Source organism: Oncorhynchus keta, unplaced genomic scaffold, assembly GCF_023373465.1.
Source record: "Oncorhynchus keta strain PuntledgeMale-10-30-2019 unplaced genomic scaffold, Oket_V2 Un_scaffold_3531_pilon_pilon, whole genome shotgun sequence".
NCBI lineage: Eukaryota > Metazoa > Chordata > Actinopteri > Salmoniformes > Salmonidae > Oncorhynchus > Oncorhynchus keta.
The window spans coordinates 1,950,791-1,977,019 of NW_026290920.1; the positions used below are offsets into that span (position 1 = coordinate 1,950,791).

At 43.3% G+C, this 26,229-nt stretch overlaps 1 protein-coding gene and 2 long non-coding RNA genes across 9 annotated transcripts in view; 1 reads left to right on the top strand and 2 right to left on the bottom strand.

Moving 5' to 3' along the window:
- plekho2 (pleckstrin homology domain containing, family O member 2) overlaps positions 1-23,864 on the bottom strand; it is a 32,862-nt gene extending 8,998 nt beyond the window's left edge. Inside the window, exons 1-3 of the mRNA XM_052515906.1 lie at positions 23,364-23,864; positions 9,869-10,123; positions 3,570-3,692 (exon numbers count right to left, since the gene is read on the bottom strand). Of these exons, the coding sequence (XP_052371866.1) occupies positions 3,570-3,692; positions 9,869-10,123; positions 23,364-23,372 (387 nt within the window). The 5' untranslated portion in view covers positions 23,373-23,864. The remainder of the gene's footprint in view (positions 1-3,569; positions 3,693-9,868; positions 10,124-23,363) is intronic.
- Positions 1,071-3,193, top strand: LOC127928694 (uncharacterized). 4 transcript variants are annotated; one of them, XR_008131908.1, is made up of 4 exons: positions 1,071-1,794; positions 2,139-2,558; positions 2,627-2,696; positions 2,837-3,193. It is a non-coding gene; the product is annotated as an uncharacterized LOC127928694 (long non-coding RNA). The 4 variants fall into 4 exon arrangements; XR_008131910.1 differs by lacking the exon at positions 1,071-1,794 and adding an exon at positions 1,937-2,004; XR_008131909.1 differs by lacking the exon at positions 2,627-2,696 and having other exon boundaries at positions 2,767-3,193.
- Positions 15,512-18,265, bottom strand: LOC127928693 (uncharacterized). 4 transcript variants are annotated; one of them, XR_008131906.1, is made up of 4 exons: positions 17,997-18,265; positions 17,823-17,880; positions 16,968-17,257; positions 15,512-16,683 (listed from the first exon to the last, which is right to left on the bottom strand). It is a non-coding gene; the product is annotated as an uncharacterized LOC127928693 (long non-coding RNA). The 4 variants fall into 4 exon arrangements; XR_008131905.1 differs by lacking the exon at positions 17,997-18,265 and adding an exon at positions 16,859-16,916 and having other exon boundaries at positions 17,823-17,962; XR_008131904.1 differs by lacking the exon at positions 17,997-18,265 and having other exon boundaries at positions 17,823-17,962.
- Positions 23,865-26,229: the final 2,365 nt, after the last annotated feature.

Genomic DNA, 26,229 nt, shown 5'->3' on the forward strand with positions numbered 1-26,229 from the left:
TATAGGAGGGACTGGGGCTTTAACCCATAGGAGGGACTGGGGCTTTAACCCATAGGAGGGACAGGAGCTTTACCCCATAGGAGGGACAGGAGCTTTACCCCGATAGCTGGGACTGGGGCTTTAACCCAGAGGAGGGACTGGGGCTTTAACCCATAGGAGGGACTGGGGCTTTAACCCATAGGAGGGACTGGGGCTTTAACCCATAGGAGGGACTGGGGCTTTAACCCATAGGAGGGACTGGGGCTTTAACCCATAGGAGGGACAGGAGCTTAACCCCGATAGCTGGGACTAGGGCTTTAACCCATAGGAGGGACTGGGGCTTTAACCCATAGGAGGGACTAGGGCTTTAACCCATAGGAGGGACTAGGGCTTTAACCCATAGGATGGACTGGGGCTTTAACCCATAGGAGGGACTAGGGCTTTAACCCATAGGAGGGACTGGGGCTTTAACCCATAGGAGGGACTGGAGCTTTAACCCATAGGAGGGACTAGGGCTTTAACCCATAGGAGGGACTAGGGCTTTAACCCATAGGAGGGACTAGGGCTTTAACCCATAGGAGGGACTAGGGCTTTAACCCATAGGAGGGACTGGGGCTTTAACCCATAGGAGGGACTAGGGCTTTAACCCATAGGAGGGACTAGGGCTTTAACCCATAGGAGGGACTGGGGATTTAACCTATAGGAGGGACAGGAGCTTTACCCCGATTACTTTTGTATCGTGGACAATTGGAATGAAGTAGGATTTTCCGTTTACTTCCTGAATTTAAATGGAATTGACCTGAACCCTGCTGTTTAGCATGTTTGCCTTGAAACCAGAAGGTTGTGAGATTGATAGTAAATGGTTCTTTACCCCTGCCTCTATGTGTTATTTACGCCACAGACAGACAGGCACACACAGACAGACAGGCAGGCAGACACACACACAGATTAGTAGGCAGGCAGGCAGGCAGGCAGGCAGGCAGGCAGACAGACAGACAGGCAGGCAGACAGACAGACATACAGACAGACAGGCACACACAGACAGACAGGCAGGCAGACACACACACAGATTAGCAGGCAGGCAGGCAGGCAGGCAGGCAGGCAGACAGGCAGGCAGACAGACAGACATACAGACAGACAGACAGATTTTTCAAAGACAACCTCTTCTATGGCCGGCCTGTTAGCATACTGCATCCACCTCTGTGAAGCCTCAAGGCCTTGAAAGCCCATAATTACACTCTCTGGCCGCTTTGATGATCTCTGAGCAGTGGTGCCACACATATCTGCAGTCTCAGAGAGAGAAAGACTAAACCTGCTGACTTCAAGGGAAAGACCTTGTCACCTTTCCAAGCGAGAAAATTGTTCAGAGGTTTTAAACTTTAACATTTCAGAATCTATAGTTTAGTGTCTAAAGTTTAGTTGAGTGAATGAGCACAACGCTTTATACACACTGAAGACAAGCTGGAGACTAACTAAGATATTGAATGAAAGGTATTAGTTATATGATACTTTAGTCCAGACCAGTTTGTCAGTTTCTTTCATACCATGGAGCAGCACGCTTTGGACCAACTCTGACCTGGAACACCTACTGATTCTTTTTCTATTTGACCTCCACTCCCACTTTTCAGAGGTCAACTTGACCTCTTGAATTAAAACAATCACTTGAGAATTGACTAAATCTCTGTGAGCTGACTATCTGACTGACAGCATTCTTCCATGGGCCAGCGCCGGTCTACAGACTGGAGGTTGAGAAACACTTTGTCTGGACGACTGACAGCATTCTTCCATGGGCCAGCGCCGGTCTACAGACTGGAGGTTGAGAAACACTTTGTCTGGACGACTGACAGCATTCTTCCATGGGCCAGCGCCGGTCTACAGACCGGAGGTTGAGAAACACTTTGTCTGGACGACTGACAGCATTCTTCCATGGGCCAGCGCCAGTCTACAGACCGGAGGTTGAGAAACACTTTGTCTGGACGACTGACAGCATTCTTCCATGGGCCAGCGCCGGTCTACAGACTGGAGGTTGAGAAACACTTTGTCTGGGACGACTGACAGCATTCTTCCATGACAGCATTCTTCCATGGGCCAGCGCCGGTCTACAGACTGGAGGTTGGGCCAGCATTCTTCCATGGGCAAGCGCGGTCTACAGACTGGAGGTTGAGAAACACTTTGTCTGGACGACTGACAGCATTCTTCCATGGGCCAGCGCCGGTCTACAGACTGGAGGTTGAGAAACACTTTGTCTGGACGACTGACAGCATTCTTCCATGGGCCAGCGCCGGTCTACAGACTGGAGGTTGAGAAACACTTTGTCTGGACGACTGACAGCATTCTTCCATGGGCCAGCGCCGGTCTACAGACTGGAGGTTGAGAAACACTTTGTCTGGACGACTGACAGCATTCTTCCATGGGCCAGCGCCGGTCTACAGACTGGAGGTTGAGAAACACTTTGTCTGGACGACTGACAGCATTCTTCCATGGGCCAGCGCCGGTCTACAGACTGGAGGTTGAGAAACACTTTGTCTGGACGACTGACAGCATTCTTCCATGGGCCAGCGCCGGTCTACAGACTGGAGGTTGAGAAACACTTTGTCTGGACGACTGACAGCATTCTTCCATGGGCCAGCGGGTCTACAGACTGGAGGTTGAGAAACACTTTGTCTGGACGACTGACAGCATTCTTCCATGGGCCAGCGCCGGTCTACAGACTGGAGGTTAAGAAACACTTTGTCTGGACGACTGGCAGCATTCTTCCATGGGCCAGCGCCGGTCTACAGACTGGAGGTTGAGAAACACTTTGTCTGGACGACTGGCAGCATTCTTCCATGGGCCAGCGCCTGTCTACAGACTGGAGGTTGAGAAACACTTTGTCTGGACGACTGACAGCATTCTTCCATGGGCCAGCGCCGGTCTACAGACTGGAGGTTGAGAAACACTTTGTCTGGACGACTGACAGTCCAACTCAGGTCATTTTCCCAGATCGCTCTCCTTTGTGTCCGTTAAGAAATAGCTCAAGACAAGCCTTGCTGATGATGACATCACTATGTGACAGCATCTGTCTTCTGAGTTTCAACCATAGAATGTGAGTCAGTAGAACAGACATTTCCATTCAAATTGACATTTGGAATGCTTGAATAATTGATGCATTGCACATGTATGAGGAGCTTTGTCCGTTTGATCAATTTCTCATTCTATGGTTTTCTCATCACAGGCCAACATTACATATGGCTGTTTAATTTACAGTAATGCTCCTGACATAAATGAACCTCTGGGAGAAGACCTGGGTTTTAGCTGTGCTTGATTGAGCTTTCCTGGTACAATGGAAACAATGGAACATTCCCAAAAGTGCAATCCCCGCTCATCTGGCAATCCTGGGTTTCAAATATTATTTGTTTTCTTTCAAAAACGTTAAGAGTTTGATCGAAAACCAGCCTTGGTTTTCGATCAAACTCTTAATGTTTTTGAAAGAAAACAAATAATATTTGAAACCCAGGTTTGTCAAGCAAACAGACAGACCTTTTGATTCAGAGATTCAGAGACAAGACACGTCTCTCTGCTCGCTTACAAGGTTGTGAAATAGTGCTCACCTTATTCCCTGATTTGGCTGCTCGTATCAACACCAGTCTATTCTTCTTCATGAAGGCGCTCCTCAACTCGTGACACTTATCGTAGTTTTCCAGGTCCACTTTCTCCAAGTAGGTCGCAAGGTCCTGCACCAAAGAGGCAGAACGTTGTTTACTCTAAAGGGCAAATTGCACCTTTAATTAACTGACGTTCTATTCCAGAAGAATGTGTGTGTGTTTAATGTTTATAAATCTGCCAGTTGGAAATTGAAGGACTACTGAGTGTTTATGGAAATAGTTATTAAAAGTGAAAGAGAACAGTACATCATCTGACAGACATGCATACAATGCATTGATATAGGATATCATCTGACAGACATGCATACACTGCATTGATACAGGATATCATCTGACAGACATGCATACAATGCATTGATACAGGATATCATCTGACAGACATGCATACAATGCATTGATATAGGATATCATCTGACAGACATGCATACAATGCATTGATACAGGATATCATCTGACAGACATGCATACAATGCATTGATATAGGATATCATCTGACAGACATGCATACAATGCATTGATACAGGATATCATCTGACAGACATGCATACAATGCATTGATATAGGATATCATCTGACAGACATGCATACAATGCATTGATACAGGATATCATCTGACAGACATGCATACAATGCATTGATACAGGATATCATCTGACAGACATGCATACAATGCATTGATATAGGATATCATCTGACAGACATGCATACAATGCATTGATACAGGATATCATCTGACAGACATGCATACAATGCAATGATATAGGATATCATCTGACAGACATGCATACAATGCATTGATATAGGATATCATCTGACAGACATGCATACAATGCATTGATATAGGATATCATCTGACAGACATGCATACAATGCATTGATACAGGATATCATCTGACAGACATGCATACAATGCATTGATACAGGATATCATCTGACAGACATGCATACAATGCATTGATATAGGATATCATCTGACAGACATGCATACAATGCATTGATACAGGATATCATCTGACAGACATGCATACAATGCATTGTTACAGGATATCATCTGACAGACATGCATACAATGCATTGATACAGGATATCATCTGACAGACATGCATACAATGCATTGATATAGGATATCATCTGACATGACATGCATTGATACAGGATATCATCTGACAGACATGCATACAATGCATTGATATAGGATATCATCTGACAGACATGCATACAATAGGATATCATCTGACAGACATGCATTGATACAGGATATCATCTGACAGACATGCATACAATGCATTGATATAGGATATCATCTGACAGACATGCATACAATGCATTGATACAGGATATCATCTGACAGACATGCATACAATGCATTGATACAGGATATCATCTGACAGACATGCATTGATACAGGATATCATCTGACAGACATGCATTGATACAGGATATCATCTGACAGACATGCATACAATGCATTGATACAGGATATCATCTGACAGACATGCATACAATGCATTGATACAGGATATCATCTGACAGACATGCATACAATGCATTGATACAGGATATCATCTGACAGACATGCATACAATGCATTGATACAGGATATCATCTGACAGACATGCATTGATACAGGATATCATCTGACAGACATGCATACAATGCATTGATACAGGATATCATCTGACAGACATGCATTGATACAGGATATCATCTGACAGACATGCATACAATGCATTGATATAGGATATCATCTGACAGACATGCATACAATGCATTGATACAGGATATCATCTGACAGACATGCATACAATGCATTGATACAGGATATCATCTGACAGACATGCATACAATGCATTGATACAGGATATCATCTGACAGACATGCATACAATGCATTGATACAGGATATCATCTGACAGACATGCATACAATGCATTGATACAGGATATCATCTGACAGACATGCATACAATGCATTGATACAGGATATCATCTGACAGACATGCATACAATGCATTGATACAGGATATCATCTGACAGACATGCATACAATGCATTGATACAGGATATCATCTGACAGACATGCATACAATGCATTGATACAGGATATCATCTGACAGACATGCATACAATGCATTGATACAGGATATCATCTGACAGACATGCATTGATACAGGATATCATGACATGCATTGATACAGGATATCATCTGACAGACATGCATACAATGCATTGATACAGGATATCATCTGACAGACATGCATACAATGCATTGATACAGGATATCATCTGACAGACATGCATACAATGCATTGATACAGGATATCATCTGACAGACATGCATACAATGCATTGATACAGGATATCATCTGACAGACATGCATACAATGCATTGATACAGGATATCATCTGACAGACATGCATTGATATAGGATATCATCTGACAGACATGCATACAATGCATTGATACAGGATATCATCTGACAGACATGCATACAATGCATTGATATAGGATATCATCTGACAGACATGCATACAATGCATTGATACAGGATATCATCTGACAGACATGCATACAATGCATTGATACAGGATATCATCTGACAGACATGCATTGATACAGGATATCATCTGACAGACATGCATACAATGCATTGATACAGGATATCATCTGACAGACATGCATACAATGCATTGATACAGGATATCATCTGACAGACATGCATACAATGCATTGATACAGGATATCATCTGACAGACATGCATACAATGCATTGATACAGGATATCATCTGACAGACATGCATACAATGCATTGATACAGGATATCATCTGACAGACATGCATACAATGCATTGATACAGGATATCATCTGACAGACATGCATTGATACAGGATATCATCTGACAGACATTGATACAGGATATCATCTGACAGACATGCATACAATGCATTGATACAGGATATCATCTGACAGACATGCATACAATGCATTGATACAGGATATCATCTGACAGACATGCATACAATGCATTGATACAGGATATCATCTGACAGACATGCATACAATGCATTGATACAGGATATCATCTGACAGACATGCATTGATACAGGATATCATACAGACATGCATTGATACAGGATATCATCTGACAGACATGCATACAATGCATTGATACAGGATATCATCTGACAGACATGCATTGATACAGGATATCATCTGACAGACATGCATACAATGCATTATAGGATATCATCTGACAGACATGCATTGATACAGGATATCATCTGACAGACATGACAATGCATTGATATAGGATATCATCTGACAGACATGCATACAATGCATTGATACAGGATATCATCTGACAGACATGCATACAATGCATTGATACAGGATATCATCTGACAGACATGCATACAATGCATTGATACAGGATATCATCTGACAGACATGCATACAATGCATTGATACAGGATATCATCTGACAGACATGCATACAATGCATTGATACAGGATATCATCTGACAGACATGCATACAATGCATTGATACAGGATATCATCTGACAGACATGCATACAATGCATTGATACAGGATATCATCTGACAGACATGCATACAATGCATTGATACAGGATATCATCTGACAGACATGCATACAATGCATTGATACAGGATATCATCTGACAGACATGCATACAATGCATTGATACAGGATATCATCTGACAGACATGCATACAATGCATTGATACAGGATATCATCTGACAGACATGCATACAATGCATTGATACAGGATATCATCTGACAGACATGCATACAATGCATTGATACAGGATATCATCTGACAGACATGCATACAATGCATTGATACAGGATATCATCTGACAGACATGCATACAATGCATTGATACAGGATATCATCTGACAGACATGCATACAATGCATTGATACAGGATATCATCTGACAGACATGCATACAATGCATTGATACAGGATATCATCTGACAGACATGCATACAATGCATTGATACAGGATATCATCTGACAGACATGCATACAATGCATTGATACAGGATATCATCTGACAGACATGCATACAATGCATTGATACAGGATATCATCTGACAGACATGCATACAATGCATTGATACAGGATATCATCTGACAGACATGCATTGATACAGGATATCATCTGACAGACATGCATTGATACAGGATATCATCTGACAGACATGCATACAATGCATTGATACAGGATATCATCTGACAGACATGCATACAATGCATTGATACAGGATATCATCTGACAGACATGCATACAATGCATTGATACAGGATATCATCTGACAGACATGCATACAATGCATTGATACAGGATATCATCTGACAGACATGCATACAATGCATTGATACAGGATATCATCTGACAGACATGCATACAATGCATTGATACAGGATATCATCTGACAGACATGCATACAATGCATTGATATAGGATATCATCTGACAGACATGCATACAATGCATTGATACAGGATATCATCTGACAGACATGCATACAATGCATTGATACAGGATATCATCTGACAGACATGCATACAATGCATTGATACAGGATATCATCTGACAGACATGCATACAATGCATTGATACAGGATATCATCTGACAGACATGCATACAATGCATTGATACAGGATATCATCTGACAGACATGCATACAATGCATTGATATAGGATATCATCTGACAGACATGCATACAATGCATTGATACAGGATATCATCTGACAGACATGCATACAATGCATTGATACAGGATATCATCTGACAGACATGCATACAATGCATTGATACAGGATATCATCTGACAGACATGCATACAATGCATTGATACAGGATATCATCTGACAGACATGCATTGATACAGGATATCATGACATGCATTGATACAGGATATCATCTGACAGACAGACAATGCATTGATACAGGATATCATCTGACAGACATGCATACAATGCATTGATACAGGATATCATCTGACAGACATGCATACAATTGATACAGGATATCATCTGACAGACATGCATTGATACAGGATATCATCTGACAGACATGCATACAATGCATTGATACAGGATATCATCTGACAGACATGCATACAATGCATTGATACAGGATATCATCTGACAGACATGCATACAATGCATTGATACAGGATATCATCTGACAGACATGCATACAATGCATTGATACAGGATATCATCTGACAGACATGCATACAATGCATTGATACAGGATATCATCTGACAGACATGCATACAATGCATTGATACAGGATATCATCTGACAGACATGCATACAATGCATTGATACAGGATATCATCTGACAGACATGCATACAATGCATTGATACAGGATATCATCTGACAGACATGCATACAATGCATTGATACAGGATATCATCTGACAGACATGCATACAATGCATTGATATAGGATATCATCATACAATGCATTGATACAGGATATCATCTGACAGACATGCATACAATGCATTGATATAGGATATCATCTGACAGACATGCATACAATGCATTGATACAGGATATCATCTGACAGACATGCATTGATACAGGATATCATCTGACAGACATGCATACAATGCATTGATACAGGATATCATCTCACAGACATGCATTGATACAGGATATCATCTGACAGACATGCATACAATGCATTGATACAGGATATCATAATGAATGTAATAACATCACAACATTAATTTCAGCAAATGTAGCTTTCTCTTTAATATTATTGCTCTAAAGTGTCATTTTCACTTGTGTTCTGCAGAGTTGGGGTCAATTCTATTTCAAATCAGTCAAGTCAGCAAGTGAAATTCCAATTATAATACTATTTTTCTAATTGCCTTTCAATAATTTTTCTAGGACTGTCTGGGAGTGTTCTGAGTGGGGAGGGGAAAACTGAAAAATGTATGTTATTGGCAGTGAGGTTTGGAACTCTCCTTCTTATTGGTCTATTAACTCATTTACCACCTGGTGATGTCACCAGGCAGGCCAAGACTCCATCCCACCTAAACAGGCTGACATTTCAGGCGGTCTTTTCAAACAGTCATTATCATAATTTCACAGTATTGTTCCAACCTCATAGTGTGTAAATATATCTTAAACACAGGGACATCTAGTTTTTGACTGCACTGGGCCTTTAATAGTTTATAGAAATGTAGCGTACCTCATTCTCGTACACCACAAGCTCTGTCCTCTCCACCTGGATGTAGCGGTCCTTATAGCTGGCCAGGAATCTGCCTGAGGCCTTTTTCACCCAACCGGCCTTCCATGTGGACATGGTCTCTTTGGACCTGGTGGGGTCCTCGTTGGGCCTGGTGGGGTCCTCTTTGGGCCTGGTGGGGTCCTCGTTGGGCCTGGTGGGGTCCTCGTTGGGCCTGGTGGGGTCCTCGTTGGGCCTGGTGGGGTCCTCTTTCACTTCCTTTTGAGGACAACAGCGGAAGGAAATCAGAGTCGCACACAGCAAACTTACACTCGAGGCTATGTCTCAATACTCTTTCCTCCTTCCCTTCATCATCACTTACAGGTGGGTGAGAGGGCAAAGTGTGCTTCCATTATGTAGGCTATGGTTATAGTATTTCCTGTATGGTGTGGTCTGTTCATAATATCAGTGGTTGTTTAGGAAAGGAGACACGGAGGGAGAGCTAGTCATAAGGATTGGAACGTGGCCTAATTAAACCTAAAATGTGTCTAGTAAGTATTAGAGCATGTTTCTCTTCATACTCTTGCTACATTTCTTGTGCTGTGTCTGGCTCAAAACGAAGTGACTTTGTAAACGCTTGAAACCTGACTTCTCAATAGGCCCCGCTGTGGCACTGCAGAGAGCTGTGACACTCAGTAAGTCCAAGGGCACTGCAAGCTGTAGGAGAACTGACACTATAGTGGTTAATGATGACACTTGAAGCATGTGCAGCTAAGTTAACACCGACAACTCTTATTTAGTAACAGTTAATTTCATTTTTACATGGCCTCTTCCTCCTCTGCTGCTCTGTTTCTCACCTCAGAAAAACACTTATTTCTAGGCAGTTCGCTCTTTTCTCTCTCTGCTCTCAGGTGTTTTTTCTTAGTATCACATTTCAGCTTAGTATCAGTTTCCTATTCTGTACACTGAGGTCACGTAAGGAGGCCATCTTCTGTCTTTCTGTCTACATTGAGTGGAGCATGTGTATTACATCAAATTACATTACTTGATTTGGGTAAAGATACACTTAAATTCAAAACCAGCACCATACAAATCAACATGCAGAAAGTATGTATAAAGTATTGTAAAAGTAGAACTTCTTCCAAGCGGCTGAAAGAAAAACATCCCCATAATAAAATATGATTTATTTACATCTCAAAACATTTGAAGTTAGGAACTGAAATACAAAAGTGACATGATCAAAATCACAAGGGGTTCTTTCAGTTGTGTTATTCGGAAAAGACTTCCCAGGGTCCGGTTTCCCAAAAGCATGTTAAGTAGAGGTCGGCCGATTAATCGGAATGGCCGATTAATTAGGGCCGATTTCAAGTTTTCATAACAATCAGAAATTGGTATGTTTGGACACCGATTTGGCTGATGATTATTATTATTATTATTTTTTACACCTTTATGTAACTAGGCAAGACAGTTAAGAACACATTCTTATTTACAATGACGGCCTAGGAACATTGGGTTACCTGCCTTGTTCAGGGGCAGAACAACATATTTTTACCTTGTCAGCTCTGGGATTCAATCTTACAACCTTACGGTTAACTAGTCCAACGCTCTAACCACCTGACTTACATTGCACTCCACGAGGAGCCTGCCTGTTACGCGAATGCAGTAAGAAGCCAAGGTAAGTTGCTAGCTAGCATTAAACTTATCTTATAAAAAACAATTAGTCAATCAATCATAATCACTAGTTAACAACACATGGTTAATGATATTACTAGTTTATCTAGTGTGTCCTGCGTTGCATATTAATGTGTGAAGACTATTTCTTCTAACTAACAAAGACAGCCAAACGGGGGGATGATTTAACAAAAGCGCATTTGCGGGAAAAAAGCACAATCGTTGCACGACTGAACCGAACCATAAACATCAATGCCTTTCTTAAAATCAATACACAGAAGTATATATTTTTAAACCTGCATATTTAGCTTAAAGAAATCCAGGTTAGCATGCAATATTAACCAGGTGAAATTGTGTCACTTCTCTCGCGTTCATTGCACGCAGAGTCAGGGTATATGCAACAGTTTGGGCCGCCTGGCTTGTTGAAAACTAATTTGCCAGAATTTTACATAATTATGACATAACATTGAAGGTTGTGCAATGTAACAGCAATATGTAGACTTAGGGATGACATGTTTGGTTTTCGAGATGATAGTTTCCGGACTCGACCATATTAATGACCTAAGGCTCGTATTTCTGTGTGTTATTATGTTATAATTAAGGCAGACTCTCTTTTCTGTATACATCAATGATGTAGCTCTTGCTGCTGGTGATTCTTTGATCTACCTCTACGCAGACGACACCATTCTATATACTTCTGGCCCCTCCTTGGACACTGTGTTAACTAACCTCCAGACGAGCTTCAATGCCATACAACTCTCCTTCCGTGGCCTCCAACTGCTCTTAAACGCAAATAAAACTAAATGCATGGTATTCAAACGATCACTGCCCGCACCTGCCCGCCTGTCCAGCATCACTACTCTGGACGGTTCTGACTTTGAATACGTGGACAACTACAAATACCTGGGTGTCTGGTTAGACTGTAAACTCTCCTTCCAGACTCACATTAAGCATCTCCAATCCAAAATTAAATCTAGAATCGGCTTCCTATATCGCAACAAAGCATCCTTCAGTCATGCTGCCAAACATACCCTCGTAAAACTGACCATCCTACCAATCCTCGACTTCGGTGATGTCATCTATAAAATAGCCCCCAACACTCTACTCAACAAACTGGATGCAGTCTATCACAGTGCCATCCGTTTTGTCACCAAAGCCCCATACAATACCCACCATTGCGACCTGTACGCTCTCGTTGGTTGGCCCTCGCATCATACTCGTCGCCAAATCCACTGACTACAGGTTATCTACAAGTCTCTGCTAGGTAAAGCCCCGCCTTATCTCAGCTCACTGGTCACCATAGCAGCACCCACTCGTAGCACGCGCTACAGAAGATATATCTCACTGGTCACCCCCAAAGCCAATTCCTCCTTTGGCCGCCTTTCCTTCCAGTTCTCTGCTGCCAATGACTGGAACGAATTGCAAAAATCTCTGAAGCTGGAGACTCACATCTCCCTCACTAGCTTTAAGCACCAGCTGTCAGAGCAGCTTATAGATCACTGCACCTGTACATAGCCCATCTGTAAACAGCCTACCTACCTCATCCCCATACTGGTATTTATTTATTTTGCTCCTTTGCACCCCAGTATCTCTACCTGCACATTCATCTTCTGCCAATCTACCATTCCAGTGTTTAATTGCTATATTGTAATTACTTCGCCACCATTCCTTAACTTACCTTATTTGCACACTGTATATAGACTTTTATATATAGACTTTTCTTTTGTTCTACTGTATTATTGTCTGTATGTTTTGTTTATTCCATGTGTAACTCTGTGTTGTATGTGTCGAATTGCTGTGCTTTATCTTGGCCAGGTCGCAGTTGCAAATGAGAACTTGTTCTCAACTAGCCTACCTGGTTAAATAAAGGTGAAATAAAAATAAAATAAAAAGTCTATGATTTGATAGAGCCGTCTGACTGAGCGAGAGTAGGCACCAGCAGGCTCGTAAGCATTCATTCAGACAGCACTTTCGTGCGTTTTTCCAGCAGCTCTTCGCAATGCTTCAAGCATTGTGCTGTTTATGACTTCAAGCCTATCAACTCCCGAGATTAGGTTGGTGTAACCGATGTGAAATGGCTAGTTAGTTTGAAACGCGCTAATACCGTTTCAAACGTCACTCGCTCTGAGACTTGGAGTAGTTGTTCCCCTTGCTCTGCAAGGGCCGTGGCTTTTGTGGAGCGATAGGTAATTCTGCTTCGAGGGTGGCTGTTCTCGATGTGTTCCTGGTTCGAGCCCAGGTAGGAGCGAGGAGAGGGACAGAAGCTATACTGTTACACTGGCAATACTAAAGTGCCTATAAGAACATCCAATAGTCAAAGGTATATGAAATACAAATCGTATAGAGAGAAATAGTCCTATAATTCCTATAATAACTACAACCTAAAACTTCTTACCTGGGAATATTTAAGACTCATGGTAAAAGGAACCACCAGCTTTCATATGTTCTCATGTTCTGAGCAAGGAACTTAAACGTTAGCTTTCTTACATGGCACATATTGCACTTTTACTTTCTTTTCCAAAACTTTCTTTTTGCATTATTTAAACCAAATTGAACATGTTTCATTATTTATTTGAGGCTAAATTGATTTTATTGATGTATTCAATTAAGTTAAAAATAAGTGTTCATTCAGTATTGTTGTAATTGTCATTATTACAAATAAATGTAAAAAATCTGCCGATTAATCGGTATCGGCTTTTTTTGGTCCTCCAATAATCGGTATAGTTATCGGCGTTGGCTAAGTTCATCGTTAGAACCTTAGTAGGAGAATCATTAAATCTTCGAGCTGATCCCAAAACCATCGTTATTAATGTTGTACTTGAAAAAAACGCTCGCAATCTAATGCCTGCCTCAGAGCAGCTAAGATGCTTTTTTCCCTCCCGTGTCACTTTATACACAGAAGATCCCTGCTAAACATAGAATCACATGGTTTATCCGCTGAATAAGACTGCGGATTGCGTTTGTAATATTAACCAATGAATAAACAACAACGTAAAACTAAAGCTCACAGCACTATCTACCTCAAACTCCTTTAGAGACACTGAGCAGCAAATTGACTGGTCCTCATTTATTACAGAATGAAACACAAACAACTGCAGGTGCCTGTCTAGAACTCCCAGGCACTCCGAATCTATTGGAGGAAATTCCACAGGATGTCTTTTTAAAGGGTCATCGAGCTGTTTTTCCACTTTCACTGCGACAGCACTGGGAAGAGTGGCTCCGCTTTGCACACAGAGGAAAGGTACAGCTGTGAGGAGAGGAAAGGCCTAGAGAGAGAGGGGGAGTGACACAGAGAGGTTAAAGGAGTTAGAAAGAGATGAAGGGAGAAGGTTAGAGGTGATAGAGGAATGAAAGAGGAAGAGAGAGAGAAAGAGGAAGGGAAATACAGAGAAGTCGAGAGAGAGGGAGAGAGAAAGAGAGAAGGAAAGAGAGAGAAAAAGAGAGACAGATAAAAGGCAGTCATTGGTCTTCCACAGTGCATTGTCCACAAAACAGAGACATGAGAGAGAGGGGACATGGCATGCATCGCTGTCTCTAAGTGAAAGAGGAAAGCACTGATTGGCCTTTGACTCTCTGACACACCCACACACACACACACTGAAGGCCAGGCCAGTGGAAAGTGGAACACATCACAGTGTACTGTACAATGCCTGACAGTACAGCTCACCCCTGCCAATAATGCTGGGTGTGGTGCTGGATACATCTACACTGTTAGAAAAAGGGTTCCAAAATTGTTCTTCAGCTGTCCTCATAGGAGAACCCTTTTTGCTTCCAGGTCAAACTATTTTGGGTTTCATGTAGAACCTTCTCTGTAAAGGGTTCTATATGGAACTCAAGGGGGTTCTTCCTGGAACCAAAAAGGGTTCTTCAAAGGGTTATCCACTGAGGGAAGCCGAAGAACCATTTTAGGTTCTAGACAGCACCTTTTTTTCTCAGAGTGTACATTATAGAAGATATATTTTGCACTACAGCAGTTGGCTTGACTCTGTGTCTTCCATTATGCAGCTTAACATTGGCTAGCATAGTTAGCTAAAGTGAGGGAATGCTGTTAGGTGCAACAGTTTAATGGACTCATGTCATACAACATTGTGGCATGTGGCAACATTAGCCATGTTGGCTAGTTAACCAAACTCAACATGCTGGTAAAAGTGCAACAGTCGTCCTGAGTCTCTGTTTCCTTGATTGTACAGTTATCATTGTGACAAGTGGCAACATTAGCTATGTTGGCTAGTTATCCCAACTGAGCTTACTGGTTGGAAGCTCACAGAGCTCTGTGGTGTCGGCCATTGTTGCAAGCAACTTTAGCAGTGTTAGCTAGTTAGCCAAGCTGAACATGCCAGAAGGTGTAACAGTTCCAAACATGGATCTGCTTTTAGCTTTACCACATATCGACTCCCACAGGAAGAGATGCTTGGTTAATCAGTGGACATCCCAAAATGACATCTGATAATGACTGTCGTATACTAGCATGTAATGACGAGTGTAACATTATGAAGTTGAAGTTTACGCGGGTTTGTGCCTCTCTGAGGATGTTTGAAATAAGACGAGCAAATACACATTTAATATAAAACTGTATTGGGCCAAGCTTTGTTATTGTGTCATAAATGGATGTCGTTTTTCCAAATTCTCATTTCATAGGAGAAAACCTAACCCAAAAACCAAGCCCGAGCCAAATCCAAAAGCTCCCTTTTCTTATGCCTTTGCGATATCTGATTCACTTTACAACTCTTTCAACAACCATCCCAAATGGGCCGAGGCCGAGCCCTCATTTCAAGGCCTTAAAAAAGGCACACCTTAGCCGACATGTGTTCCTTATAAAGTCTTAAACAGGGAGGAGAAGGCTCCATCTGGGATGAATTGAGTTCCATGCTGCCCTGCCCGGCTTGAACTCACCACACGTCCTAATCAACATCATCTGAGTTAACAAGGTCTCCCCTTTCCACTGGTTGACTTAGCTAGCTATTAGGGGAAGTGGGAGAGAGGAGAGAAGATACCTTAATATCCTTTGAGAGAGTGGGGAATAGGGGAAGTGGGAGAGAGGAGAGAAGACACCTTAGTATCCTTTGAGAGAGTGGGGAATAGGGGAAGTGGGAGAGAGGAGAGAAGACACCTTAGTATCCTTTGAGAGAGTGGGGAATAGGGGAAGTGGGAGAGAGGAGAGAAGACACCTTAGTATCCTTTGAGAGAGTGAAGGGAATAGGGGAAGACACCTTAGTATCCTTTGGGAGAGGGGAGTGGAGAGGAGAGAAGACACCTTAGTATCCTTTGAGAGTGGGAGTGGGGAAATGGGAGAGAGAGAGAAGAGAGTGGGGAATAGGGGAAGTGGGAGAGAGGAGAAGACACCTTAGTATCCTTTGAGAGAGTGGGGAATAGGGGAAGTGGGAGAGAGGAGAGAAGACACCTTAGTATCCTTTGAGAGAGTGGGGAATAGGGGAAGTGGGAGAGAAGACACCTTAGTATCCTTTGAGAGAGTGGGGAATAGGGGAAGTGGGAGAGAGGAGAGAAGACACCTTAGTATCCTTTGAGAGAGTGGGGAATAGGGGAAGTGGGAGAGAGGAGAGAAGACACCTTAGTATCCTTTGAGAGAGTGGGGAATAGGGGAAGTGGGAGAGAGGAGAGAAGACACCTTAGTATCCTTTGAGAGAGTGGGGAATAGGGGAAGTGGGAGAGAGGAGAGAAGACACCTTAGTATCCTTTGAGAGAGTGGGGAATAGGGGAAGTGGGAGAGAGGAGAGAAGACACCTTAGTATCCTTTGAGAGTGGGGAATAGGGGGGGAAGAGGAGAGAAGACACCTTAGTATCCTTTGAGAGAGTGGGGAGGGGAAGTGGGAGAGGAGAGAAGAGTATCCTTTGAGAAGAACACCTTAGTATCCTTTGAGAGAGTGGGGAATAGGGGAAGTGGGAGAGGGAGAAGACACCTTAGTATCCTTTGAGAGACTAGGGAAGTGGGAGAGAGGGGGAATATCCTTTGAGGAAGTGGGAGAGAGGAGAAGACACATTAGTATCCTTTGAGAGAGTGGGGAATAGGGGAAGTGGGAGAGAGGAGAGAAGACACCTTAGTATCCTTTGAGAGAGTGGGGAATAGTGGGGAAGACAAGTATCCTTTGAGAGAGTGGGGAATAGGGGAAGTGGGAGAGAGGAGAGAAGACACCTTAGTATCCTTTGAGAGAGTGGGGAATAGGGAAGTGGGAGAGAGGAGAGAAGACACCTTAGTATCCTTTGAGAGAGTGGGGAATAGGGGAAGTGGGAGAGAAGACACCTTAGGGAAGTGGGGAATAGGGGAAGTGGGAGAGAGGAGAGAAGACACCTTAGTATCCTTTGAGAGAGTGGGGAATAGGGGAAGTGGGAGAGAGGAGAGAAGACACCTTAGTATCCTTTGAGAGAGTGGGGAATAGGGGAAGTGGGAGAGAGGAGAGAAGACACATTAGTATCCTTTGAGAGAGTGGGGAATAGGGGAAGTGGGAGAGGGGAGAGAAGACACCTTAGTATCCTTTGAGAGAGTGGGGAATGGGGAAGTGGGAGGGAGGAGAGAAGACACCTTAGTATCCTTTGAGAGAGTGGGGAATAGGGGAAGTGGGAGAGGTGTACTTTAACTATATGCACATCATTACAACACTGTATATAGACATAATATGACACTTTACATTGTATTTATTTGTTTGGAACCTTTGTGAGTGTAATTTTTTTATGTTCATTTTATTTCGATTGTTTATTTCACTTTTGTTTATCTATTTCACTTGCTTTGGCAATGTAAACATATGTTTCCAGTGTCAATAAAACCCCTTAAATTGAATTGAGAGAGAGGGGTAGAGGTGAGAGAGGGAGGGAGAGGTGGGAGAGGGAGGGAGAGGTGAGAGAGGGAGGGAGAGGTGAGAGAGGGAGGGAGAGGTGAGAGAGGGAGGGAGAGGTGGGAGAGGGAGGGAGAGGTGGGAGAGGGAGGGAGAGGTGAGAGAGGGAGGGAGAGGTGGGAGAGGGAGGGAGAGGTGGGAGAGGGAGGGAGAGGTGAGAGAGGGAGGGAGAGGTGGGGGAGAGGGAGGGAGGGAGGTGGGAGAGGGAGGGAGAGGTGAGAGAGGGAGGGAGAGGTGGGAGAGGGAGGGAGAGGTGGGAGAGGGAGGGAGAGGTGAGAGAGGGAGGGAGAGGTGGGAGAGGGAGGGAGAGGTGGGAGAGGGAGGGAGAGGTGGGAGAGGGAGGGAGAGGTGGGAGAGGGAGGGAGAGGTGAGAGAGGGAGGGAGGGAGAGGTGGGAGAGGGAGGGAGAGGTGGGAGAGGGAGAGGGAGGGAGGGAGAGGAGGGAGGGAGGGAGAGGTGGGAGAGGGAGGGAGAGGTGGGAGAGGGAGGGAGAGGTGAGAGAGCGGGGGAGAGGTGAGAGAGGGAGGGAGAGGTGGGAGAGGGAGGGAGAGGTGAGAGAGCGGGGTAGAGGTGAGAGAGTGGGGAGAGGTGAGAGAGGGAGGGAGAGGTGGGAGAGGGAGGGAGAGGTGGGAGAGGGAGGGAGAGGTGGGAGAGGGAGGGAGAGGGAGGAGGGAGGGAGAGGTGAGAATGGGAGGGAGAGGTGGGAGAGGGAGGGAGAGGTGGGAGAGGGAGGGAGAGGTGAGAGAGGGAGCAATACTAGAGATGTAGAGCTCTCAAAGATACTAACAAACAAGAGGAAGTCCCAAAGAAATACCCTATTGCACACACACACACACACACACACACACACACACACACACACACACACACACACACACACACACACACACACACACACACACACACACACACACACACACACACACACACACACACACACACACACACACGTATCAACAACACCATCAGAGTTTCAGAGGGAACTCAGTCACACACACTTACTCACACACAACCATTGTGCAGCACACAAGTCCAAACGCCGGGAAACGACGGTCAGAAATGGACTATTGTGCAGCACAAGGCTGAGCGGTGGTCAAAGAGGGTTAATTGTTTTCCTCACATAATGTGCAAGTCTGTTTCCTCAGACTGTGGTCCAGCAGGCTGACACACACCATGGCCATGCTTCAAGCAACAGCAGAACGTGACTGACAATTACAGAAGAAGTGTCGAAGAAGTGTTGGTGTCAGTGATACTGAGCCTAAAGAACCTCCCCACTGGGCACAATCGTCAGTTCAACGTCTAAGTTTGATTTACATTAGGTTGAGAAATGCCCTTACGTTGATGAAATCCAATCAGTTAATTCAACGTCATCACATTGACTTTTTTGGTTGAAATGAGGTGGAAACAACGTTGATTGAACAGTTTTTGCCCAATGGGTAGGTAGTGTGTGTGTGTGTGTGTGTGTGTGTGTGTGTGTGTGTGTGTGTGTGTGCGTGTGTGTGTGTGAGAGAGAAGGGGGTGGACGGGGGGACAGACAGGAAGAAAGATAAAGTGAGGGGTTGAGAAAAACAGACAGAGAAAGAGTCAGAGATAGAAAGATAGAGTGAAGTGAGAGGATGAGGGGAGGGGAGAGAGGGGAGAGGGGAGGGGTCAGTGACAGAGTGCTAAAACAGCTGGTTGTGTATAACAGGCAGCTAGCCAGGCAGTGGCCTTCACTGAGCCGCCAGACACTGTCCAGCCACACCGGTGTATATAAACCCGGCCCACGAGGAATGGCCTGTCAACCTATTTATTGCTGGGACTCAGAGGACTAGAATGAAGTTGCCCATAACACTGATTTGAGTTTTAAACCCTAATGATTAAGGTGAAATGTGTGGGTAGGGTAAGCTGATCCTAGATCTGCTATAGGAAACGTCTACCAAGAGAGACTGCACAGACACACAGCTGAACCCTTTCCGCCAGTCCTCCCTAATATGGTCTTTCATTTACCAATTAAGATCACATTAGTATAGCTACATATAGGGCATTCAGTGTGGTTAGTCCAGCTGTTCATATAGTTATACTGATGTGAAAACATAGTGATGGCTGACTTGATTTCCTCTCAGGGCTAGTTTCCAGGCCTAGTCCAGGACTAACAGGTCAGTTTCCATTAAACTGGCCCTTGGTCTTTACAATAAACTTTTGGAAACAAACCATGTATTGCTTGAAAATATGGTTAACACTATAAGTCATTCTTATGGACTGTTAGTCTTGGAATTCATAGTCCATCTGAATATGAGAGTGGTTCCATTTCTCCAGCATCATCCCTCAGTTTACCAAACCAAGTGGCAGGGTCAGGCTGGTCAAATTACAGGTTGCACCTTTAACACTTCTGGGGGTGTTGTGTCAATATTTCATGTTTATGAACGTGCCCTGATTTGTTATGGGACTGCCAGGCACCTCTGTAGTATAAACCTTGACTGCATGGTGGTCCTTATCTCACCCCTGCACTCTGGTTATTAATGTAAGCCTACACTAATACTACACTAACACTACACTACTGTAATAGGATAGTGCTGCTCAGGGCTAAACCTCTGTGTGCAAGGGGTTTTCTGAGGTCACTAAGAACATTTTCTTTTAAACTCAATTGCTCCACATCTATTGTGACACAGTTGTTTAAATCAATGTTTATGTAGCTGAGAGAAGCTCCTAGAAGTACCATACCTTGCTGGGCATAGTACTTTTTTTGACCATGGATTTACATTCCATACTACTTCATCTCCCGTGACTCAGCATCTAGACTGAGAGAATCTGCCAGGACTGACTGGGATGTGGGAGATAACAGCAGCATTAGTTCCGTTTTAAGGGTTTTGTCACTGGTTATTTGGACGTATCAGGATTGGGTGAAGGCGGCGCATAAACCGCGTCGTCTTGAGTGCTTCGTGCCTGTGCCCACATGGGGGAGTGGGGGGGCTTTGGCTGAGAGTTTCTTGTTGCAAGGTGGTGACTTTGTTTCTAGCAGAACTCACAAATTGTAGGAACACAGAAGTTAACCATGCAGCTGACTTCTGGGTTAACAGAGATTATAGGCTACTCTGACAAGAGTTTCACTGCATCGCAAGCACACACACACACGTGTGTGTGTGTGTGTGTGTGTGTGTGTGTGTGTGTGTGTGTGTGTGTGTGTGTGTGCGTGCGTGCGTGCGTGCGTGCGTGCGTGCGTGCGTGTGTGTGTGCGTGTGTGTGTGTGTGCGTTTGCACCAGCATGTGTATATGTGTGTGTGCAAAAAGTTGCAAAGTAGCCAATTTTGATTGATTTACTGTTTTACTGCTCTGTTCGACTTCCTCATTCTAGTAGCAGCTCCCGGAAACTCACCTCAATGTCATCTACGGCTTGCAACTTTGAGCTGCTATATGAGTTGTTGCGCATACAGTAGGCCTGTTTATCCCATAAAGACATCTTTAAAACACACAGGTCAATGCTTGGGGAAAATAGGCCTCCAGATGAAGTTTTAAAAGCAGTACATGTACATCTTCTTCTGTTCTAACTAGCCTATTTAGGATTTAGGATCATTCAGGATAGGAGGACAGCCTTACATATTAGGTGACTCAGTAGTTCTTTCAGTCTGACCCAAGCTGCATTGCATCCCCAGACAACACTGCGGTGTAGGCCTACTGACCATGGTTGTAGGTATGGTGACTTTGTTCACATTCAATAACTGATTTGAGATCAGCTCTCCATAACACATAGGCCTACCCCAACATATTCATTAAGAGCTTGACCCAAGAGCTGACACTGGATCAGTTACTGTACCGGAGGGGTAGGCTACAGTTTATCTAAACAGTAGGCTATAATGTAGGGTCAGGGTTGGGTTACATGTTATCGGTTTGAAATGAACTGTAACTGTAATCAGATACTTTTGAAAAACTAGATGATTACATCTTGGATTAAATTCAGAAAGGATGTTTGTTTTCTCAATGACATTCAAATCAGCATTGAAAAAAGGCGCAAGTTTAAGTTTGTTCCACCAGAGCAAGTCTTGACCACAAGTTCAGAGACCACTATGATGACACACCAAATGTGTTTGATGGATCATTGTTGTCTTCTTCCAATGCCTCTTAAGGGGAAAGTAATCAAAAAGTAACAGAAAGTAATCAGATTATGTTACTGAATTTGGTTAATCCCAAAATGATGTTACTGATTATAATTTTGGACAGGTAACTAGTACTGTTTTTTTATATATATTTTTGATTGAACCTTTATTTAACTAGGCAAGTCAGTTAAGAACAAATTCTTATTTACAATGATGACCTACACCCGCCAAACCCGGATGATACTGGGCCAATTGTGTACCACCCTACTGTAACCGATTACATTTAGAAAGTAACCTACCTAACCCTGTAGGCTAAAATGTATCCAAATAGCTACAATATAGTTATTACAATGTAAAAATAAAGTTATTAACCCCTCCTCCTCCCCTAACATCTCCATGGCTACAGGGTCAGCAGCCAGCAACGGAGGGGTGAGAGAGACCACTGTAAATGCCCCAGTAGCAGTAGTAGGCTACGGTTGAAAGCAACAGGTTGTCAGGTGCGTGGCTTTAACAGCTCCTGGCACCTGAGTTTGAACTGTGAAAAGTACGATGCGTTGTAGGAGCCTATTGACGGATAGCATATCAGTTTGATGAAACACAAATTATTATTTTCTTCGCCGATACTTCAACAGGCTATTTGTGGTGTGTAGTGTGCATCCAATAAACTGCGGATTGTTTTATATCTAGGCTACATTGCTCGTTTTACTCTTTTTTTCTGACCTTGAATGATGATGAGTTTTAGACTACTTTCCTACCCCTCCGTGGGTGTTTTGATTGACCTATGTCGCCACCGAGAAAATGTAAGAATCTTTACTCAGGTTGAACTTTCATTGGACCTGTAGCCTTTATTTAATTTAAAACCAACCATAGCCGACCGAGATTCCACCAATGCCGCCCATCAGAACAATGCAATAGACTGAATACTCACGTCTTCCATGATAAAAACGAATATCCGTTATACTATGTGTGGAGGAATAACACTCGAAGGCGGCCGTTATTCTTGACAAAAAGTCAGTATTTCACTTCTTTTAGACAGCAACCAACTATTATCCAACATGACTCGAATATGAGGAAGAAAATAAGGAACTGTAAAAGTTTGGACGCGGAACGGTCTTGTCTCTTTCTTTCCTCTTTCGACGCGTTCGACTCAGCTACGAAACAAGTTTGAAGAAAAAGTTTGGTTTCCGGTAAGTCCCTGAATGCCTCAGCGCGTCGATAGACAGGGTATGTCAATCGAACTGAATCCCTTAGGCCGTAACAAATTGATGTAGGCTAGCCATTTTCTCAAGTGTTCACGCAGTGCAAATGTGAGTGAGCGCCTTTAAACTTCGCACTGTCTCTGTCACCAACACAGTAACCTATTGTATAACTGTGAGAAGTAAGCTTGTCCTTTGACACAATGAATGACGCCATAAAACCATCGTCCTGAACTCATGATAAAAACACAGCACTGCAAGACCAATAAAACAGATTGTATAACGCATTCCTATACAGGCGGATTAAAACACATGGAACTGTATCCTTTTTTGTCATCCTCATTTTTTATTTTTTTATGAATAACAAACTACACCCACTATCCCACTATGTTTGTCCTTAATGAAAGCAATTGCATATGTCAACATTTCTGAATAGGCTTATCCTGTACGGAATCAGATGTGGTCATCACTGTAATAAAACAACAGGTTGTATGTAATAAAATGACACGTTGTTTGACGAATTACTTGACATTATGCCCTTTAACGTTCCCTGTCACGCTAACGTTTTCATTCAACCTAGATTTAGCCCCTGGAGCTGTACCACTGTGGGTTGGATAAACAGTGGATTAATTATAAACTCCAAACTTGTCTCTTCTTACTTCCTGATAGGTGTGGTGGCTGTTATTGGTTAGATGGTATGTATTGTCTTTCACAACACTGAGCTATAAAAAACGGAGCTTCCGTGGGCTGCAGTTTACTCTAAATGAACAGTTCTCTTGCATAATTCATTTCTCAATGCTTATAGCTTAAATAAATACATGTATTTCATGTGAAGCTGTGTGTGTGTCATACATATTGTGTGTGTGTATGTGAGTGGGGTGTGTGTGTGTGTGTGTGTGTGTGTGTGTGTGGGGGGTATGTGTGTGTGTATGTGAGTGGGAGGTATGTGTGGTGCACATAAAATGTAAGGTCACATTTATTTTTATGTATTTACTTTGTATTGGGGAAGAATGCTTTTACTGAAATGTCAGTCCTCCAAGGTTTCGCCATTGCGATGCCTTTATACACCTGTTGGCCAGTCGGGGGCAGTGAGACATGTTCGCGTCACACTGGGACTTTTTTAAATGTTTTATTTTTATTTCACCTTTATTTAACCAGGTAGACTAGTTGAGAACAAGTTCTCATTTACCACTGCGACCTGGCCAAGATAAAGCAAAGCAGTTCGACACATACAACAACACAGAGTTACACATGGAATAAACAAACATACAGTCAATAATACAGTAGAAAAAAGTATACATACAGTGTGTGCAAATACGGTAAGATAAGGGAGGTAAGCAAATAGGCCATAGTGGCGAAGTAATTACAATATAGCAATTAAACACTGGAGTGATAGATGTGCAGAAGAGGAATGTGCATGTCGAGATAATGGGGTGCAAAGGAGCAAGATAAATAAATAAATACAGTATGAGGATGAGGTAGTTGAATGGGATATTTACAGATGGGCTATGTACAGGTGCAGTGATCTGTGAGCTGCACTGACAGCTGGAGCTTAAAGTTAGTAAGGGAGATATGAGTCTCCAGCTTCAGTGATTTTTGCAGTTTGTTCCAGTCATTGGCAGCAGAAAACTGGAAGGAAAGGCGGCCAAAGGAAGAATTAGCTTTGGGGGTGACCAGTGAAATATACCTGCTGGAGCGCGTGCTACGGGTGGGTGCTGCTATGGTGACCAGTGAGCTGAGATAAGGTGGGGTTTTACCTAGCAAAGACATGTAGATGACCTGGAGCCAGTGGGTTTGGCGACGAGTATGAAGCTAGGGCCAGCCAACGAGAGCATACAGGTCGCAGTGGTGGGTAGTATATGGGGCTTTGGTGACAAAACGGATGGCACTGTGATAGACTGCATCCAATTTGTTGAGTAGAGCGTTGGAGGCTATTTTGTAAATGACATCGCCGAAGTCGATGGTCAGTTTTACGAGGGTATGTTTGGCAGCATGAGTGAAGGATGCTTTGTTGCGAAATAGGAAGCCAATTCTCAATTTCATTTTGGATTGGAGATGCTTAATGTGAGTCTGGAAAGAGAGGTTAAAGTGTAGCCAGAAACCTAGGTATTTGTAGTTGTCCACATATTCTAAGTCAGAACCGTCCAGAGTAGTGATGCTGGACAGGTGGGCAGGTGCGGACAGCGATCGGTTGAAGAGCATGCATTTAGTTTTACTTGCATTTAAGAGCAGTTGGAGGCCACGGAAGGAGAGTTGTATGGCATTGCAGCTTGTCTGGAGGTTAGTTAACACAGTGTCCAAGGAGGGGCCAGAAGTATACAAAATGGTGTCGTCTGCGTAGAGGTAGATCAAAGAATCACCAGCAGCAAGAGCAATATCATTGATGTATACAGAGAAGAGAGTCAGCCCGAGAATTGAACCCTGTGGCACCCCCATAGAGACTGCCAGACTATATGTGATCCCGCACCTGTGTGTTCTCATAATTGAAAGAACCTTTGAAAGGGATGCCATGTTCTCCTGTTTCATCATTTATCCTGTGTTACAGGTCAGTAAAGTGTCAAAATAAACAGAATACCACAATATCGTTTTGTAACTTGC